The sequence below is a fragment of the Epinephelus fuscoguttatus genome, linkage group LG23, assembly GCF_011397635.1.
Source record: "Epinephelus fuscoguttatus linkage group LG23, E.fuscoguttatus.final_Chr_v1".
Lineage (NCBI taxonomy): Eukaryota > Metazoa > Chordata > Actinopteri > Perciformes > Serranidae > Epinephelus > Epinephelus fuscoguttatus.
This window is the reverse complement of record NC_064774.1, coordinates 2,742,971-2,763,881: the sequence shown is the minus strand read 5'-3', so window position 1 is coordinate 2,763,881 and position 20,911 is coordinate 2,742,971. Positions and strand designations below refer to the sequence as shown.

At 40.0% G+C, this 20,911-nt stretch overlaps 3 protein-coding genes across 6 annotated transcripts in view; 1 reads left to right on the top strand and 2 right to left on the bottom strand.

The window, feature by feature from the left end:
• The window catches only part of LOC125883950 (trichohyalin-like), a 55,202-nt gene extending 37,656 nt beyond the window's left edge, over positions 1-17,546 (bottom strand). Inside the window, exons 1-2 of the mRNA XM_049568613.1 lie at positions 17,449-17,546; positions 16,032-16,134 (exon numbers count right to left, since the gene is read on the bottom strand). Of these exons, the coding sequence (XP_049424570.1) occupies positions 16,032-16,134; positions 17,449-17,457 (112 nt within the window). The 5' untranslated portion in view covers positions 17,458-17,546. The remainder of the gene's footprint in view (positions 1-16,031; positions 16,135-17,448) is intronic.
• The window catches only part of LOC125883954 (butyrophilin subfamily 1 member A1-like), a 67,496-nt gene that overhangs the window by 23,266 nt on the left and 23,319 nt on the right, over positions 1-20,911 (bottom strand). The window contains exons 6-17 of one of the 3 annotated variants that reach the window (XM_049568616.1): positions 10,803-11,065; positions 10,578-10,709; positions 10,231-10,337; positions 9,829-9,846; positions 9,358-9,423; positions 8,338-8,454; positions 7,509-7,592; positions 7,308-7,391; positions 7,107-7,190; positions 6,906-6,989; positions 6,705-6,788; positions 2,889-3,837 (exon numbers count right to left, since the gene is read on the bottom strand). In XM_049568616.1, the coding sequence (XP_049424573.1) occupies positions 3,742-3,837; positions 6,705-6,788; positions 6,906-6,989; positions 7,107-7,190; positions 7,308-7,391; positions 7,509-7,592; positions 8,338-8,454; positions 9,358-9,423; positions 9,829-9,846; positions 10,231-10,337; positions 10,578-10,709; positions 10,803-11,065 (1,219 nt within the window). In that variant the 3' untranslated portion in view covers positions 2,889-3,741. Of the gene's footprint in view, positions 1-2,888; positions 3,838-6,704; positions 6,789-6,905; positions 6,990-7,106; positions 7,191-7,307; positions 7,392-7,508; positions 7,593-8,337; positions 8,455-9,357; positions 9,424-9,828; positions 9,847-10,230; positions 10,338-10,577; positions 10,710-10,802; positions 11,066-20,911 lie in introns of those variants that run through there. The other 2 variants (XM_049568617.1, XM_049568618.1) reach the window with 2 other exon arrangements.
• The window catches only part of LOC125883962 (Fc receptor-like protein 5), a 59,981-nt gene that overhangs the window by 24,743 nt on the left and 14,327 nt on the right, over positions 1-20,911 (top strand). The window contains exons 5-6 of one of the 2 annotated variants that reach the window (XM_049568646.1): positions 358-603; positions 732-2,851. In XM_049568646.1, coding sequence (XP_049424603.1) covers positions 358-603; positions 732-886 — 401 coding nt within the window. In that variant the 3' untranslated portion in view covers positions 887-2,851. Of the gene's footprint in view, positions 1-357; positions 604-731; positions 2,852-20,911 lie in introns of those variants that run through there. The other variant, XM_049568645.1, reaches the window with a different exon arrangement.

Here is a 20,911-nt window from a genome sequence, read left to right as displayed (position 1 = left end):
ACTGAGCCTTCGACTACATAAATGAGACTTGGGTTATACTGCACAAGCTGTGTGAGAGTTTGTAAACAGATATTTTGACGTAGTTTTGCTGTTGTTAAATGTGGCGCCTAATGACTAATGTTCATCAAGAATTTTCCTCGTTTTTGGATTTTGTATTTACTGTGAAGGCATGAAAGAAAAACAAAGGTGTCCTCCCTAATTCAATGTAACACAGGTGAGTAACTGATATGTACATGATCATTTTGCTGGTGAAGTAGTCTTTGAAAGAAAAGATTAAACTGACATCACTTTTCCTGTTGAACACCCACAGAGTGATCAAACAAGTGTATTTCAACCTATAAAACTTATGTTGTTCAGCTGGTTCAGTGATCCTGGAGAGTCCTGTCCTCCCTGTGGAAGAAGGCAACAACGTGACTCTGACCTGCAGGAAGAAGATGTCTTCTTTACACCTGACAGCTGGTTTCTACAAAGATGGCGTCCTCATCAGGAGCAGCTCTACAGGAGAGATGACCATCCACAGTGTGTCCAAGTCTGATGAAGGACTCTACAAGTGTCACATCTCTGGAGCTGGAGAGTCACCAGAGAGCTGGATGGCTGTCAGAGGTGAGACATGACACTGTTTAAAATGTGTCAGTGTTCAACTTGTGCTCCAGCAGCTCTCAGAGACAACCTGTTACATACTGTTAATACTGTCATGATGTTACAGCAGATATGTTCTCTTGTCTCTGCAGCTCATCACAGAGAGACTTGTCCCTGTTCAGACCTCTTCATACATGTCGTCCTCGTCTTAAGGACGGTGTTCACCATAGTGATGGTGCCTCTGCTGCTGCTGCTGGTGGGACTGCTGCACTGTGGCAAACTCACAGTTACAGTTGCACAAACATAACTGATACTCATGTATAAAGGGACAAAGGTCATCAAGATAATGAAGCACAGAGCGTCCCATCATGCTCACGGTCTGAGAAATCTGGCAGGTCTTCAGGATGTTGTTCACCTTTAATCTTCACTTGTTTAGTTTTTGTATAAGTTGTGTGTGACTGTGAGGTATCGAACCTCTGTGTCACATGTTCATACCTGCAGTGACTGTTGGTCTTTCTCAGAAACAGAAAAGTTTAAACCACAGAGGCACTGATGCATCAACTATTTTTAAAAACCGAGCTCTCTGTTTTTAAAGTATATGCTGCTGCGTCTTTAGTTTTAGACTCGACAGCTGCTGGTGATAATTTGAGCCTCTCGGACACAAACCACACGAGACAATACATGTGATGTGTGTAGAGAGGCGTTCAGGAGGCTCTGCTGAAACAACAATGGTTTGTACAGGTTGATAATTTAAGAGTTAACTTGTGCCTTGAGGAATCTGTATCATCTTCAAACCAACGTTTGAAGCAGCCTGACACTTGTTTTTATCTTTATTTAAAACAGGAAACAGATTGTATCACAGAGCTGTAAACTGAAGAAAGAATATTGAAACAGTTTAATTCAACAATATTTTGAAGCACAATAAATGGTTAAAAAAGTCAAAGAATGTGCAGACGTCACTCAAAGTATTGTATAAACACAGAACTATATCTTCATGGGTTTATTTTTTCATAATTATTTACTGAGCTTAAGGACAAATGCTGTAAACATTAGCGCCAACATCAGGTATTTTGTCTCTCTATGACACAAACACACACAATAAGGACACCTGAAGCCATGTTAAACATCAGATTTGATTTGATTTGATTTAAAAAACAACATAAAAACAAGAATCTTGAAAAATGACCACAGTGATACGACCTCATCAAAGTCACGTCTGTGTTACAAACTGGAGGTTTTCAATGAAAAAAAATGTTTTTCTGCACTGATTCTGAACAAAGCAGGGAGTTTATATACAACATGAATGGAGTGTTCACACTGAATGCAGCGTTGAAGAAGAAATGTTATAGAAAATATTTCTGTTTTCCATGTTATTTATAAAGGATAGTCTCACAGGACAAATAGGAAATGTTTTGAAACTTGATATGTGTCAATGCAAATATTGTAAAAGTAAGAACAAACATCTGTCTTTTTATCTCTCGACACACACACACACACACACACACACACACAAGCAGAGTAAAGATATCTAAATTCACATTAAACATTAGATTTAATACAAAACACATAATAACAAGAATCTCTTCAGCTCTGATCAGTCTGCTGTGGAAACATGACAGTGATGCAACGTTATCAAAGTGACATTTGTGTTACACCTTTTTTTTTTTTACAGTGTAAGGTTTAATAATTGAAGAGCAGTTATTCAATAAAAACATTTTTCTCCATTGATTCTAAACAATTGATGAAGCTTAAATGACCCTCTGAGACAAAGCCATCAGCAGAGTCATTTTTACTGAGTTTTTACTGATAAACTGGAAGAGGTTTCTTTGTAAAAAAAAATATATATAAACTAGTCCATAGCCACTGGTAGCTTTGTCACCTTCTACCTATGCCAATCCTCAATGCCTATGTGCAGTTTCACATAGATTGACCACGTCAGTGAGTAGAAAAACGTGGGACAGACAGAATGACTGACTGACAGAATGACACACTGACAGTTTCCGTGATTATGTACAGCATACCATACCATGACTTAGTCATACCAAACATTAGAAACAACACCAACATTGGTCCACAGGGGGAGCCACAGCGATCAGTCGCATTTTAGCCATTTTGAAGCATTTTTCTGTTGTTATAGCGCCACCCAGTTGCCAATTAGAGTTAAATTTCTCCAGTCACCTTGAGGCGTCCTGTTCTACATATCTACCAAGTTTAGTAAAAATCCATATGGCGGTTAGGCCTAGATAAGAAATGAGCTCTCTAGCGCCCCCATTTTGTTTGATGGGCTCAATAATGGAGGGTCCCCTCAGATTATGTGTGGTCATATGCCTACAAAGTTGCGTGGTGATGGGTGAAACCCTTGAGATGTTCTACACCTTTATGTGATGAGCCACGCCCTCCGCAATATTCATTGCCTTATAGAAGCTCAGTTTTAGGAAGTTTTCCAACTTTTGCCAAGAGGGAACTTTAGATATTGCTCCCTAGATTATGTTCACCCAGTTTCATGCAGATCGCTCAAACTTCCTAGGAAGAGATCCATTTGAAGTGTTTTTCAAAACATTCAAAATGGCGGAAAATCTATATAAGCGGAAGTTATGGGTTCTTGAGGCAAATGTGTTCCTCATGAGGAGAGGCATCTCTGTGCAAAGTTTCATGTCTATATGACATACGGGGCATGAGATATGCCCATTCAAAGTTTGACATTTTGATATAAATCAGTTTTTTTATGATCAAATTTTACATTTCAGCATGAATCATTTTAGATCAGTGGTTCCCAACTGGTGGGTCGTGGTCCAGCAGTTTTTAAATAAAGTGAATATCTGGTGCAGAGATTTTATTTTGGAGGGCCATTTCCTGCTGTAGAGTGAGTGAATAATGGACAGCTACCTGACAGAGACAGCCAGCTGGCTTCACAACATGTTCAAACGCAAGAATGACAGTGAATATATTAAACTGTGGTTGGACCAGTTAGGAACCACTGCTACAGACAATAACTTTCTTTATGCTCATTTCTCAGTGTTAATCAGGATTAGATGTTACTTGTTACAGTGTGTGATGTCAGGTGATGATGGAAATCTCCAGCAGTGCAGATGGTGGTGACATGCAGTTGGTCCCATTGTGTGGTTAAAGTCCAATGTGTTGGAAAAAGACAACACATTAAGTTCAGCTGTAAAATCGTGAGTACCAGGACCCATCACTCTGTGGAGGCTCCGTGCTGCTCCCTGATCCACTGTCACTCCCAGAATCTCGGGCAGAAACCTGCTGGAAGTGATTGGAGTTATTAATATCATTTTGATTTGTTATTAGGTATGATCAAATCTTGAACATATACACCAACCACTGCACATTGGTTTATCGTCTCATCAACTACTCAAGCAACCAAAAATGACTTAATGAATAATTCTGTTTAAACTGGATTCACTTAAACACCAGTTATTGTTGACAGCTGTCCTTTCTCCCAGAAACAGCCTGTAAGTGTGACCTGATGTCTAAATCTGTCATGAAATATACATGTTGATTTGCTGTTCTGTTTCTCTGCATGTTCCAAATTGTAATAACAATCGTAACTGTCCTATAAATGATGTTTGTTCTCAGCTGCTGTATAATGTAGTTGTTCAATGACCTCGAAGGTGTCGAGTGTAAATTTTCTTCTATATTTTTTATCTTTAAGACATAAATGAGTATTTTGTTTTCTCAAATTAATTATGGGGAGAATGCTGGGGGCTGGAGAGCAGCTACAATACAGGGTTAACATTAAGAATGAATGGTTTTGGGGAGCATGAATGGTCAGTTTCATGATGTAAATATCCTTCACTGGAATAATACCAGCTCACATTCAGTCAGATATTGTATTTATGGATTCTGACATTATTTAGCAACATTTTAAAAACAATTGTGATGTTTAATTAACAACATATTGATTGATAACAGGCTGCTGTCAATCAATATGTTGTTAACTGAATGTCAAATCAGCAACAGTCAAACTGCTGCTCAGTCACATCAGACAGTGTTTTAATATCTGAAGAACAAAGAGCAGCTGTGAGACATTTAAAGATGGAAAGATCAACCTGTGTGTCCTTCATCTGTATGTCCTGCTTCAAGGTCTTCACTTCTTCTCAAGTTTGTGTTCTTCTTCTTCTCCTCCTGGAGCTGAGAGGGAGAGAGATGAGGAGAAACACTGTATTAGATGAGGAACATTTACTCATCACTACTGACTCAGGAGAATAGAAAGAGAGAAATGTGTTTTTCCTCTGAACAGGTCAGGCAGTAGTTGTTGTCAGCAGCACGTTGGTTGAATCACACACATCACACATTATCACACTGATCACAGCTGATACCAACCACAGCACACTGAACACAACACTGACAGAGAGGACTGTGTGTGTGTGTGTGTGTGTGTGTGTGTGTGTGTGTACCTCTGTCTGCAGCTTCCTCCACTCAGAGGTCTTTGTATCCAGTTGACGTTTGGTCTCTGCCTCCTGTCAGACACACAGACACACACACAGACAGACAGACAGATGTTGATGTCAGAGCAGGCAGTGTAGTGACAGTGTGACAGAGAAGCTGAACACATCTGGACTGTTGAACCTTCACACTGTGTTCAACATGTTTCTAACCTTTGTGTTCCCTTTAAAACTGACTCACCTCATTCTCATCATTAGCTCTCTGTTAACACACTCTGAGCATCATCTGCTGAAGGAGTTTTAAGTCATTAAAATAACTACAGCCTTACCAACTATACAGTGTTCTACACATCTACATGAATATTGATTTTAGGACTCATTTTATTCTAACAAAGCTTAATGGATGATTTTGTTTGTTTAGTTTTGTGTCATGCTGTCTCAAGCTACCAGAGAAAAATACTCAGAGAGCGTCACTGACTGATACATGCTGCAATCTGAAATACGTTATTAAACCAGACTGTTTATAAATCAGTCATTTACATGTTTATCTGTTGTGTTTATGGTCAAAGCTGATCATTTTATTCATTGAGAAAATATATTTTCTTTGTCATGTAAATATTTAATTTCTCACCTTTTCTTGCACTTTAAATCACAGCTTGGTGACAACAAGGAAATAGAGGAATTTAATTTCTGTCATATGATAATAATGTATAAAACCAACTCAGTTTAACAGTGTGTTAATAAATCAGACACATTTAAAGATGGATGTTAAGAGGCATTCTTTTATATTGTGGACTCAATTTGCTGTGTGACTGCTGTTTACTGAGGGGCAGTATTCTGTGTTCACCACAGTGAGGCGCAAGTCTACAAGTATGCTGCGTCATCACTTTTTTGTTTAGGCCATGCCCAGTCATGTTCTGTCAGAGGTCGGGGTTTGATTTTCCCTCCGTGACTGAAGAAAATGTGAGGTCTCCAATAAATATGCTGTACAGGCTAAAGATTATTATTGCCTCCGTCAGATTATTCCCCGAGTTCAGCGCTGATGAGGCTGCGGACCTCAACACTGGAAACAGATCAGTGTGATGAGGAGAAGATACAGAGAGAAAGAGTTGAGCAGACATGTCAGTCAGATTCACAGAGTTAATAATAATCACATTAACCTCTGTTTTCTTGGTCTCCAGCTGATTCTTCAGGGTCTGCACTTCACTCTGAGCTCTGTCCTTTAACTGTGTCTGCACCTGGAGCTGTTTGATGGTTTGACAGTGAAGAGAGACATGGAGGAAGACTAGATGAGAGACATGCTGTTTATTAACCATGGTGTGATTATACAACACAATCATATGTATGACCAAACTGAACTCTAACTAAAAGCTCTGATTCATTCAGTATTTCACTTTCTGATGAAATTTTCAAAGTGTTTTCGGAGGAAACAATCCGAAACAAACAAGTAAATCAGTGTGTTGATGAGAAGACATACAAAGAGAGCAATGACAGGTAATTATATTCATACTGATTACATTAAAAATGATAATGACAACAGTGACACATGGACTCTTGACTACACACACACTCTGCTCTTCTTACTACTGTAGGTTTGAGACTCTGTAACAAACATCTAAAGATAATTGTTGAAGCTTGTTATTTGGCTCATATTTGATTTGTATGTGTGTAACTCAGGAGAATAGAAAGAGAGAAATGTGACAGGAAGGTGAAAAGATCAACCTGTGTGTCCTTCATCTGTATGTCCTGCTTCAAGGTCTTCACTTCTTTCTCCAAGTTTATATTTGTCTTCTTCTCCTCCTGGAGCTGAGAGGGAGGAGAGAGATGAGGAGAAACACTGTATTAGATGAGGAACATTTACTCATCACTACTGACTCAGGAGAATAGAAAGAGAGAAATGTGACAGGAAGGTGAAAGATCAACCTGTGTGTCCTTCATCTGTATGTCCTGCTTCAAGGTCTTCACTTCTTTCTCCAAGTTTGTATTTGTCTTCTTCTCCTCCTGGAGCTGAGAGGGAGGAGAGAGATGAGGAGAAACACTGTATTAGATGAGGAACATTTACTCATCACTACTGACTCAGGAGAATATAAAGAGAGAAATGTGACAGGAAGGTGAAAGATCAACCTGTGTGTCCTTCATCTTTATGTCCTGCTTCAAGGTCTTCACTTCTTTCTCCAAGTTTGTATTTGTCTTCTTCTCCTCCTGGAGCTGAGAGGGAGGAGAGAGATGAGGAGAAACACTGTATTAGATGAGGAACATTTACTCATCACTACTGACTCAGGAGAATATAAAGAGAGAAATGTGACAGGAAGGTGAAAGATCAACCTGTGTGTCCTTCATCTGTATGTCCTGCTTCAAGGTCTTCACTTCTTTCTCCAAGTTTGTATTTGTCTTCTTCTCCTCCTGGAGCTGAGAGGGAGGAGAGAGATGAGGAGAAACATTGTATTGGATGAGGAACATTTACTCATCACTACTGACTCAGGAGAATATAAAGAGAGAAATGTGACAGGAAGGTGAAAGATCAACCTGTGTGTCCTTCATCTGTATGTCCTGCTTCAAGGTCTTCACTTCTTTCTCCAAGTTTGTATTCTTCGTCTTCTCCTCCTGGAGCTGAGAGGGAGGAGAGAGATGAAGAGAGACTCTGTATTAATTAATCACATTTACACATTACATTAATGTCTGGGTGAAAGTTTTCTCCACAGTTCTTTCAATATTATTTGACATATATTTTGGTCATTAAGTAACAACTTAGTTACAATGTCTGAGCAAGTTTCACATTTCTCTCTTTTTTAAAACATGTACATTATAATCTTAATTTGTTTTTAATTCATTAAAACAAATACAGCCTTACCAACAATACAGTGCTCTACACATTTATATGAATATTGGTTTCAGGATTAATTTTATTTTATATCTAAGAAGCTTCATTAAGATTTTTTTAAAGCTACTACAGAAAAAGATGCAGAGCGAGCATCACTATCTGATATATACTGAAATTTGAAAGAGGTTATCAAGCCAGACTGTTTATAAATGGATCTTTTACATGAAGTTGACATCTGTTGTGTTTATGGTCAAAGTTAAATATTTTATCAAGGGAGAAAATAAAATTTCTTCTTTTCATGCAAATATTTAATTTCTCACCTTTTCTTGCACTTTAAATCACAGCTTGGTGACAACAAGGAAATAAAGGAATTTAATTTCTGTCATATACTAATAATGTATAATTTAACAATGTGAGAATAAATCAGGAGAAGTGGGAAGAATAAAGAAATAAATGAGTGAAATGTGGAGAAGACGCAAAGAGAAAGAGCTGAGTCAGTCAGATTCATTCACAGTTAATAATAATCATATTAACCTCTCTTATTTTGGTCTCCAGCTGATTCTTCAGGGTCTGCACTTCACTCTGAGCTCTGTCCTTTAACTGTGTCTGCACCTGGAGCTGTTTGATGGTTTCAGCCTGGTTTCCCTCAAACTGTGAGTGAAGAGAGACATGGAGGAAGACTAGGTGAGAGACATGGAGGAAGACTAGATGAGAGACATGGAGGAAGACTAGATGAGAGACATGGAGGAAGACTAGATGAGAGACATGGAGGAAGACTAGATGAGAGACATGGAGGAAGACTAGATGAGAGACATGGAGGAAGACTAGATGAGAGACATGGAGGAAGACTAGATGAGAGACATGCTCTGTTTTTTTAACCATAGGAGTGATTATACAACATAGTCATACATATGGTAATGTGGTTTGTGTTGTGGTCATTGTGCTCTCAGTCTGGACTCTACTGACTGTAATGTGAATGAAGAACAACATACAGGACCTGAATGTAACACCTGACTCACTGGAAACACTCAGCTGTCTTCTGTTGTTATTTACATGTAAACTGTGTTTAACTGCTTCCTGTTCTGTAGTTTACGGTGCACATTTCTGTTCTTACTTCAGCTGGTTTCATATTGAATATGCAGAAATCAAATCAACAGTTTGAGGCTTTGACAGGAATCAATAATACAGCCAAAACATGAGAAGAGAAGAACACATTGTGAAAATGTTTCCAGGGGAAGAAACAGGTCGATGGCTGGAAACAAATCAGTGTGTTGATGGAAGATACACAAAGTTATACAAATTCATTCACAAACGACTGAAGGTTATTATTTGTGTTTGATGTGATTTCTTTGTACGTTAATCAGGATAATGTCAAGTAAGGAAAATGGGACAAGTAGGTCAGAAGATGAACCTCTCCTGGTGTGTTCATGCTGGAGCTGAGTTTAGAGACATGATCTTTAAGATATGTACAAGAACATGACAACAGTGACAAAAGATTTAAAAGGGAACTAATGAGAAGTAAGAGGGTGGCTAAAAAAGAAAAAGATTTATTACCTTATTCTCAGATTCCTCCCTCCTCCTCTTCTCCTCCCGGAACCTCCGCCTGGAAACTAATGGCCACTTTAACAATGGAGAGAAAGCTATGAGCTTATCACTCACTGAGAACAGGGCTCAGGAAAGCTGATTATTAACATATCTGTCTACTTTGGGCTGTTATCCCTTTAGTTACTTCTTATCTATTAAAACTTTTAATTTGTCAAGCATTTCCTCAGTTTGATTAGTGTGTGCATGTGAGTGTGAGTGTACACACAGACATGCAACATGAAGCACCAACACACAGCTAAGCATTACACACAGAGCAGCAGTAAAGAGTAAACCTAGATAAAACACAATAGCCATCATGTGGTTCTTAACACAATGTTAACAGATGCAGTTACATGTTCGCAGTATGGTCTCGTGCACTAACACACAAGCCATGCAACACACAGTTAGCCATGCTGATAGGAAAACATATTTCATACATACCCATGCAGAGTCGGTTGCCTGGCAACGGGCAGAGGACATAAAGCAAGTTAGCAGCATGTTAGCAGCCAGATATATCAACAACAGTGTTTAGATGAGCGTCTTGAGTCTTGGTGTGAAGCTGTGAGAGGTGAGACAGTTTCTTATCTCAGATGGGACAGTGTTTGATAGTTTAGAAGCTCTGACAGAAAAGTATGATTGGCTGAAGGAGGTGGACCTGTAAGTGACTACAGTCCCCTCTCAGTGCAGACCTGATGGATCTGCTGTTTGGGTTTGTCTGTTCAATAAAGGTGCTGAGTCCAGGACGAGCCTCGCCACTTTGTAAAACCACATTCCTCTTTAATTTTAATTTTCCTGCTCTTGTCTTTTCTCCCTCCACTGAAAGTGTCCTGTTTGTTAACTCACACTATTCCTCTTCTTTTCCTCTTCTCCCTTCAGAGACTCCATTTCTTCTCCAGAGGGATTCTTACTTGGTCCTGTGTCACGTTCATCTGAGGGGCTTCTCTTGGTCTCTGTGTCAAACAAAGGCAGCAGAGTTAAACTGTTAAACACATTAAAGTGCATTTTATAAAGGTATCACAGCACAGAGACATTTCAGTCTAAACTCAGCTATATAAATATAAGACACGTGACAGTTTTATGGATTGGAAATAAAGCAAAAAAATAATAAGAAGAATTTACACAGTGGTACAGTTCATATCACTATCTCCAACCTGTAAAAATAACTTGACTCCAATGAATCTGTGACTTACTGGTTCTGTTGTTCCTCTGTTTACACACAAAAAAGACAAGTAACAGAATCAACATGATGGAAACAGCTGCCAAACTAACAGCCAAACCAGTGATGGTGGAAGAAGGACTGGACTGGACCTTAAAGAAATCATCTGAAATGACAAATGTGGCATTTATATAAAACTGAAGCTCTGCCATCTGAAACTAAAACAGTGAACACATTAAAATATATAATTCATGTTAACCTGGAACCTGGATGTGTGTCTCTGTGGTCTGGTTGATGCTCCTCTGTTGGACTCTACAGGTGAAGCTGTTGCTGTGTCTCTTCTCCACAGTCACTCTGCTGCTGACAGTATAGAGGTCATCAGGACCTCTGACTGTCTCTGTAGGTCCAGCAGAGAGGAGCTTTCCCTCACCGTCCAGCCACAACACCTCAGGCTCTGGATGCCAGCCTGCAGACTCACACTGTAACACCACTCCCCCCTTGTCTCTGTCGATCCCTGCTAAACTGATGACAGGTGAGGACGCAGCACCTGATGATGAGCAATAGGAAAAACAGTAGTCGGTGATACAGTCACCACATTAATGATAAAAAGATGCACAAATGTAAATAAACAACTGCCAGCCTAATCATCAAACATGTCCTCTGCATAAGTGTTGTCTGTCTGATTATTTTGTGTCAGTCGTTCTGTTCCTCAGACCCTCAGTTAGCTGTCAAAGCCAGAACATCAACCTGTCACTTATAACCACGGTTCCTGTATGACAACCAATCACAGCTGGTCCCTGAACTCATGATGGAGCTGCATGAAGTCACGATTTTTACTGTCGGCTACAGTAGAGTAGGAAATTCAAAAACAGTTCGTGTCTGAATGTTGGTCCTCACTGCATATAAGGTAATGTGCTTGTTAAACTCCTTAAGGTATGGACGTATTATTGAATGGGCCTTCCAGGAGTGAATTAGCAAAGGCACAACCTGCTCTGCTCTGCCTCACTCTGCCTTTGATTGGCCTACCCTGACATTCTCACCCTTACCATCCCACCAACTACAGCAATGAGTGCTAGCCAATCAGAGGGACAGTAGTGCAGGTCATACCCTCGCTATCTTAGGAAACACAAATTTGCCTACAAGGTCCAGGGGCCCGAAGGCTCAGCTGACCCTTAAGCCAGACCTTCTGTGTGAGTGGCTGAAAGCTCTGTTGATCCCACTACAGTTCCTCTTTGGATGCACAGACTACACTGTAGATACACTATGTGTCCACTTACCAACAACAAGCTCAACAAAAGAGTCTATTTTCATTTTGGGAATGAAGCATCTGTATCTTCCTGCATCAGAAGGTCTCACATCAGAGAGCTTCAGTGAAATGTTTCCTCTCTTCAGTTCATCAGTGAACAGAGATGTTCTTCCTCTGTAGGATGGATGTTTAGTATTTACGAGGTCCTGGCCAGCACGCCACACAAGGACAAATATAGAATTCAGGTCAGGTCTCGTCCACTCCAATGTCATGGCAGCAACGTCCACTGCAGGTTCCAGGTGACATGGTAAAATGATGTCATCGCCAACTGTTGCCACTATTGGCTGAGTTGTACTGATTAACTGAGACTGACCTGGAGAGAAAAAAAGATACGTTTACTAAATCCTGCAGTAGGAACTTGTTCAATAGGCCCGTTTCCACTGAAGAGGTTCCTGGTACTATTTGGGGGGCAGGAACTACTACAGAAACGTCCTCTCGCTCAGCCCTCTCAACCGCCGTGTCTCCACTGAGAGAGCAGAGTAGGAGGAAGGTTCCTAAAGTAAAGTAAAGCAGTAAAGTTACGGGCTCTGGATGTGACGTAATCGTTGCGCGACCATTTTGACCGGGGCGACGTAGTGGCATAGGGACGCCGTTAGCTGTTAGCCGATAGCGGTGTCTGTAATAACTCACTAAATTTACTAAATGGCCCGTGAAAAAAATATTTTTTCCAGCGGATGTCTTAGTTACAACATGATTGAGCTAACTGGAGTAGTTTCATGTTGACAACGGGAGGCTTTTAACAGATGACGTCCTGATGTTAGCTTTGCTGCTGCTGTTAGCTGTCCCTGTCAGCTGATGCTTTCTAGACATCGTGATTTCCCATAACTGAATAAATACCACACATAGCAACACAAAACTGCTTTGCTAGCTCAATCATGTTGTAACTAAGATATCCGCTGGAAAAAATATGTTTTCCACGGACCGTTTGAGTTTGTTTACATGACGGCGGAAGCTATATGAACGAGCTAACCCTCGTCTGCTGAGTTTAAAAAATGCCGGCTATTTTGTTGCTTTCTGTTGACGTCACATCCCTCTTTGAGTTTATCCAATTAGCACCAAGTAAACCCCAAGCCCCAGCCAGGAGTCTTTCGGGGCCCGAAGTTCCTGCGGTGGAAACGGGCCTAATCTGTTCATCTCTGTGAGGGTTTGTATTCCATGCTAGAAATGGCAGACCCGTTATCAATGGAAAAAAAATGTTGACTGCAGTAGATCTCATAAGTTACTCTCATAATATTCACTTGTGACAACTTGTGCTTGAGTTGTTTTACAGTCAGGAGTGAATCAGGCACTTTATAATGACATCAATATCTGTAGACAACAAGTAGAAATGTTTTATATGTGGTTGTACAGCCTGTTTTCATTCAAAAGACATCGAGTACTGCTGCTTAGTCATTGATGTTTTGCATCAGACACTGACAAAAAAGAGACATCCTTTTGTGGCGGTATGTTATGGGTTGTGTCAGTTAATGATGCCACCGGGCAAATACATAATTTAAGGACCTGGGGCTGTATTCACAAAGCTTCCTAGCGCTAAGTGTTGCTCCTAGTGATGAAATTCTAAGAAAATTCTTAGAATTGTGACGTTTTCTTTGAATTTCCCCTTAAAGTTAAGACTTGGTCCTTGTAAAGATAAAAGTTGGTGAAAAAATGTTCGGAGCAGGGAGGAGGACTTGTTAGAGGCTTAGGAGTTTCTTAATCAGAGCAGAAAATGGTGGAAACACAAAGAGGTCGGAGAAACGGTCTCTAAACACAAAATGATAGTGAGTACATGAAATGCTACAGATTAGATTGTGCAGGGAAAATATTTCTGGTCGATCTCATTTGAGATATGCATACGTTTCCCACCTAACAAAAGAACACTATAATGCCAGAAATATAATTATCACAATACCAAGATATTTGAAAAACTGGAGAAATATGTGCAGCAGTGATGACTTGGGTCTGTCTCAACCTTCCATCAGTAGAGTGATCACACTAACATCGACAACACTGTCAAGCTCATATTGTGATGCAGTTCATTTCATTTCCACTGGGTGTCCACAGGCTCACAAAAGGGCATGTCTGTGACAACTAATCACATCTGTTAAAAGAAAGCATCACACCTAGCAACAGGGTCAACCACACCCCTCAGTAAGATAAAACTTTCTGTCAGTTCCTCGCTCAGAGTTGCTCTTAGAACTTTCCTAAATCACTCCTAAGCTAGGAGTCCTTACTAAAAGTTTTTAGTCTAAGTTAGGAGGTCTCTTAGAGTACTCTCAGAATGTTTGTGAATACGGCCCCTGGACTGTCTCTGCAGGGTGGGCAGGAAGGGTGGCAAATGCGTGCACCGGACTTTCACCCTGGAGCCCAGTGTTTGCTTCCTGTATGAATGTTGAGCCAAACCATGATGTGTGTTTCTTAACTTAACCACATGCTTTTGTTGCACAGTGAAATAATTGTAAGTATCAGAGCCCGTATTCACAAAGAATCCTAAGACTAAAAGTAGCTCTTAGTGACGTCATTTTCCCTTGGTAAGATAAAAGTTATTCACAAAGCATCTTAGGCCTTAAGAGAGCTCCTAAGGTGAAAAACTGTTAAGAGGAGGGAGGAGGACTTTTAAGAAGCCTAAGAATGTCTTAAACAGAGAAGATGGCGGAAAGACAGAGAGGAAGGAGAGATATTCTCCGTATATTGAACGACAGTGATTTAATAAGACACTACCGACTCGATCGTGCAGGGATAATATTTGTGGTTGACCTCATCAGGGATGAGCTCACTTTTCCCACCCAGCATAGTAACACAATAACGCCCGCTTTGGATTGCAGCACGTACCAGCGTATCTCACACTCATCGCTTGTGTAAAAGGAGAGGGAACGACACATTGATTTGTCGGGCAATGCGCTCCCAAGTCTGCCTCTTCCCTTGTGCCGTGATCCCGGGACCGAACTTAAAACTCCTTTGTTCTCCTCCACGAGCTGTGCCAACAGCAGGCACTGCTCTTCTGTCCAGTTCGGCTTTCTCGTTCTTTTTTCCTCCATTTCGTTCGTTGTTTTGGTCATTCTGCCAAATCAAACCGCTTTTTACAAGGAGGCCAGCAATCACAGTAACTGCTGACAGCTGAGTCTGCGTCCACCATTAATATCACATAGATTAAGAAGTAAAATTACCAGCATGGCGAGTAAACATAACAAGCAAATCAATATGATAATCGGCATGTGAATGAGGTATGTTCAAACATTTTGAAGCTGTGTAACAATTTAATTTAATTTTGCTGAGTTTCATCATCATGTCGTAAAATTATTTTCACGATGACACATTTCTTACTACAGTCTAAGTTCTATGATCGGTTGATTTCACTGTCCATTCATTACTAGGAGCGCTTTTTTTCCCTTTTTGTAACAACCAATCACAGCTTTTAGAAGACTGCATCATACCTAGCAACAGGGTCAACCACACCCGGGTGTTTTACTGATGTTGTAAGTTTATTTTGAAAGACTGTATGCATCTAACGAAATTCCATGACAACGGAAGTGCATCTCAGAACATCAACAACCCAGGATAGTGCATCATATGTAGATATTAAAGTTCAGTGACCAAACAAGAATATTCGATGAGTTGGGAGTACAAACGTATTTGCATAAGGTGTTAGCTCAAAGCTCTTCTTTACCTAAGCACAGCCTCACAAAGCCACTAGCATTAGTGGCTATTAGTCTTGTTACAATATATGCAACACGTTGTAGACTACAAAGTTCAATATATGTGGCCATCCAACTAAGCACGTCTCCTAGAAATGACATGTACATCATACAAAATATATTACGTATCTGCAAGATGTTGACTGCAATAGATTTTATTTGTTATTCTTTAAAAGAAATGCTTGTTTCAACTCAGGCACAAATTGTCTTAGAGCCAGAAGTGAGTCTTTCACTTTATAATGTCAACAAGATCTGCACACAACAAGTTGGAATGTTTAGCATGTAGTTGTAAATGAGACTGAAAGGTTTTAACACTCTAAGTTTCTGACTCTGCCTCTTCTGCTTTAACTCAACCATTTACATTATTTTAGCCTTCTGAGTAAAAGTGTTTGAATAACTGAAATACCAGTGTCCAAAAAACACTCAACAACAACTTTAATTTAAAGGCATTAATTAATATGATTATATAATTATGTTTGATTTGTGACATTATTAGTGTGTGAGTTACCTCTACAAGAGTGTGTCAGGAGAAGATGGAAAATCAACACACTGAGGGGTCTGAGCGGAGACTGAAGGGACAGTCCATTCCTCTGAGGAAGCATCTTGAAGTTCTGAAAATCAGCAGAGACCAGCAATACATTATATGGAAAATAAGCTTTGGAGTAACAGCATTAAAACCACTGGCTGCTGAAGTGAATAATGTTCATCATCTTGTCACAATGTAATCTTCTGCTGGGAAACCTTGGGTCCTGGTATTTATGTGGATGACACTTGACACACACCACCCCAAACACTGTTGCAGACCAACTATACCACGGCCGTGCGATGCTGTAAAAACTGCTCAAGAATGGCCCAACGAACATGTCCATGACAGGTCAGAGCCAAGTCTGATCCACAGTGGGGCCTCTGACCTGTTGAGGAATGGACACAGAACCTCTGGGGCATCCTGTGATGTCTGGCACTGCAGCACTGGCGGAGGATTCTTTGAATCTTGTGGTTTATAAGGTGGTGTATCAGCACGTCCCATGGCTATGAAACTGGATTGTTCCTCAGGCCTTTCCTGAGCATTTTTTGTGGTTAGGGTTAGGGTTAGGTGTGCATGTCGCTTTGTTCTGCTGGGTGGGACATTGCCACCAGGGAGTTTGTTATCATGAGGAGGGATAATCGGTCTATAACGGTGTTTGGGTGGGTGAAGCATGTCAGATGGCGTCCACATGAAAGCCAGGACCAAAGTTTTCCCATCAGCACATTGCACAATATAATAATGATCAGTGTTGTTTACTTCACCTGTCACAGGTTTTAATGTTGTGGCTGATCAATGTATGTAAATATAAATAGTAGTCCTATACCTGTGGAAACACCCTCAGTGTTAACTTCAAAATTTAAAGAGTTTCTATGCAAAGCAGTTTAACTTTCACTTTTGGCCTCACAATAAAATCCATATATGTTGCAATCAGACTGAGTTATCATTTCACTTTTCTTGACAACTTGTCAATGACTTAGTGAATGTAAAATTTGCTTTGATTCTTACAGAATTTGTCAATAGTTTAGACCCCGTCGCAGCCCTCTCTATGATACAGAGACCAGTGACTCTTTCTAAAACTGTAAACATTTTAAAATTTTCAGAGCTAACAAACATCACGTTAAAATGCATCTTAAAGATAAAATAATAATCATCATGAAGAGTGATTCAATTTGAAGTCATTCAATCACAGATATTCAAAATTTGAAATACATTTCACAGATTTCAACTTTTTATGCAGGTTTAAAAAAAGACTTAATAATCTGTTTCGGAATATCACTACAGAACCCACAGCCCTGAATGCAGACCTACTTTTACTGTCGGTAATCTGTGCTACTTTTTTATAATATAAATTAGTTGAAACAGGTAAAATAGGTAAAAATAAATTCAGGAGACGACGTACCTGCTGCATGCTGTCAGTTGAACAGACTAAACGGCCAAAGTCTGTAAATCATTGACCAGCTATGACCTTATCTCTCCATGGTTTATGGTGGTCTGCTGGCTGCATTACATTTAGTTTGTATTACAAATGATATCCTAACAGCTCATGCATTTCCCGCTGAACTTCCCAAAAGAGCCTCTCAGTGTTTTCACATGTGTTTTTTCAGAGTTGAACGGTGACAAAGTCACGTTGTAAGCCACATTATTAAACTCAGTAGAGGATCTGGTTCTGCTTTTATACACTAAGTTTCACTTTGAGTATCATCTGAACTTTGAGCCTGTTGCTAGGTAACTCATTACCACTGTAAAATATTAGAGCTGCAATCAAAACTATCAGGAATAATAAAAATGTTTCTTTGTTCTTAATTCAGGAAAAAGGGGTGCATTCATCAGATGGACGTTAGGTGTATTATCTTACTGCTGGGAGCAGAACAGGACGTTTTAGTCCGTTTAGTGGTTCAGTTGTTTCTGCAGTGCAATGTGTTTACTGCATTCAGTTGTCATGGTTACAGCATGTTTACTCTCTGCAATGACAATTAAGCTGAAGCTTATCTAATCTACAGTATGAGTTCTTTCTATAAAGTGAGTGCCTGATTTAAAGAGGAGAATCCAAAGAAGCTTTGATGAGTCCAGACCTCAGTGTACTGTATTACAATGCTGACTGTGGCTTTTAAAGGAGAAATCCAGTATTTTCACTTTGAGCCTCATTTCTGGGTTGGTTATGATGAAATAGAGTGGTTAAGACCAAAATTGTGATGATTGCTCCTTTTCAGAGAATTTGGCTTTCCCCTGCCTGGCTTAACACTGCTGCCTATGGCCACAAATTCACTTCCTGTTGGGTTTAGAGAATGGCTCCAAGAGGCTTTTCTGTACGTCTTGGGATGTTCCATATGCCTGCCAAGTCTCGTACACGACGGTCATACCAGCTTTGGGGGCTGCATCGTCACAGTCTTTTAGGGGGCACTCCTGAGCCATTTTTTGCAACCAAGCATGTTACCCTCAAAATATAATATTTTTTACTAGATGTGATACATGTGTACCGCATGATGCTCGGGCCCTAATTACTGAAAAATGTGCACCAGACGCACTTTTCAGTAATTCTAGTTGTTTTGGATGTTGTGGAACAAAGCTATATATATATATATATATATATTCACTCAAGTTCTGTACTCAAGGAGTAACAAAACTTGTATTTGTATGTATTTTGTTATAAACAAGAAAGAAAAAAAATAAACATTATTCTAGATTTTCTGTTTGTATCCCCTCCTGGTTTGATTTTGCATTTGGTGGTGCATGCGTGTGTGTGTGTGTGTGTGTGTGTGTGTGTGCATGGTGTGTGTATCTGTCCTTTTGCAGCTTTTCTTGCAAACTACTTAACCAGTCAGCCTAATATTTTTTTCCACATGTATGATCTGTCATGGTTACAGTGATTCATCATATCCCCATTTTTTGTTATCTATGCTGTCATCTTGACTATAAGGGGAGCCAGGAGGGACAAGTTTTGTTCTCTTCATTTCATATCACCGCATGTCAGAAGTAGAACGTTCTGCCTGCATGATTTTGTCGACTGAAAGATATTGTTGATTTGGTCATATTTCCTTAATATTTGTCCTTTATCATTAGCAGGGAAGCACTACTTTTAGTTAAGTGGTTTTGTTTTGGGTCTGTTTTGATTGTGTTTAGTGTTGTTATTTTCTACTTGTTGTGACGTTGCTACAGACAAAGTTAACACTGCTAAACATTACAGTACGAATGACATGGAGCAAAGATTTCTGGCTGTGTCGCCTGGCAAAGACATGGCAATTACTGAGTGCACTTTTCTGCTTTTGCTTTGTACTGGATATTTCCACTGTGTGCCCACACAACCATAAATTCAAAATGAATGCACCTCATGAGAGCACATGGAAAACAACACTTCATTGATATATTACTCTTGCCTGTGTGATTTTAACACTGGTAGGTGGCTATTTGTAGTCATGATGATGCAACTCTCTTGTTCTCCCTAATTATCCCTTTGAGTGAACATGCTCGTGCTCTATGCGGACATCTTGTGGCCACAAGTCGTCACAGCAGTTCCATTTGTAATATCATTCATGATCATTACTGCATGACGTACTGGGAGAGTTTAGTGACTAACCCTGAATGTCTTTACAAATCTTATCTGATCCACTGTCAATTAATGCAGGCTTCAGTAACACTTTTAATTGAGTATTTTCTGACATTAAAATATTGCTACGGCTTCCTAAGTAAAGATATAAACATTCATTTGACTGCTTTTTTGCAGACTGTCAGGATGAGGCTTCATCATCACTGGGTATAAAAGTCTCTGACATAAACTTGACAACACCACACACACACACACACTCTGCAAACAGCACATTTTGGGAGATTGGAATCAGGTGTGTTACCCTTCAGTTGTTGTAGAGTTGACTGGACTCACTCTGGCAACTGAGCCGCAGCCACCACAGATTAAGCTGGGGCGGCCGTGGCTCTTAACTGAGGGGTTCATTCTCAGCAACTGATGAACAGTATGTTGAAGCGCGTGTGAGTGTGGCCCCGGCCTCTGCATCATCACCAGAATAAACTGAACAGGAAGAGGAAGCTCTTGTATGTAATATATTGAGCTTCACTCTGATGCTCAGTCAGTCCGCAGCAAGACACCATGGAGGTCACAGCTCTCTGCTTCAGACTGTGTGAGTACTGAGTCTTACTAGGATTGAGATCCTGTACATCAAACCATCTTTGTCTGACACTGAACTCTGCTCCTTTCTTTATCCAGTGATGCTTGAAGTCACTCTGCTGAACAGCTTTACTGAGAAAAGTGGTGAGTGACAAAGATTAAATCCTAACGATTCTCCTCAGCATTTGGCATCATTCTCTGTATCTAAAGCATGTTTTAAATCTGTTGCTCTCGATGATGTAAGTTCCTAAATTTTTGTTTAAAATTGTATTTTGTTTAAGGTTCAGTTTAATTAATCAATGATAATGTTGCTAACAAAAACATAATTTATCCTGCAAAAGGTCCCATTTTAATGTGTAGACACCTACTGTGCAATGCTTTTGTTGATTTTGTTTCATTATAAACATCATATTTATCCAGTTCTGAATGTTTCTTTAGCGACACTATAATTTCTGTCTTGGTTTCAGGTGCAGCTTTTCTTCGTATCACTCCAGACAGACTGCAGCACTTTAAATTTGATCCTGTGACTTTCGACTGTGAGGGCTCTGATGGCTCGACCAAACTGAGAGTGATCAGGAATAATGTGGAATCTGATCCAGTATGTGATAAGAGGACGCCATCAGGGTCCTCCTGCACCATTGAAAGAGCCTATCAAGAAGACAGCGGAGAATACTGGTGTGAGGCTGAAGGAGGAGAGAGAAGCAACAGTGTCAACATCTCTGTCATCACTGGTAAGTTTTTGTGA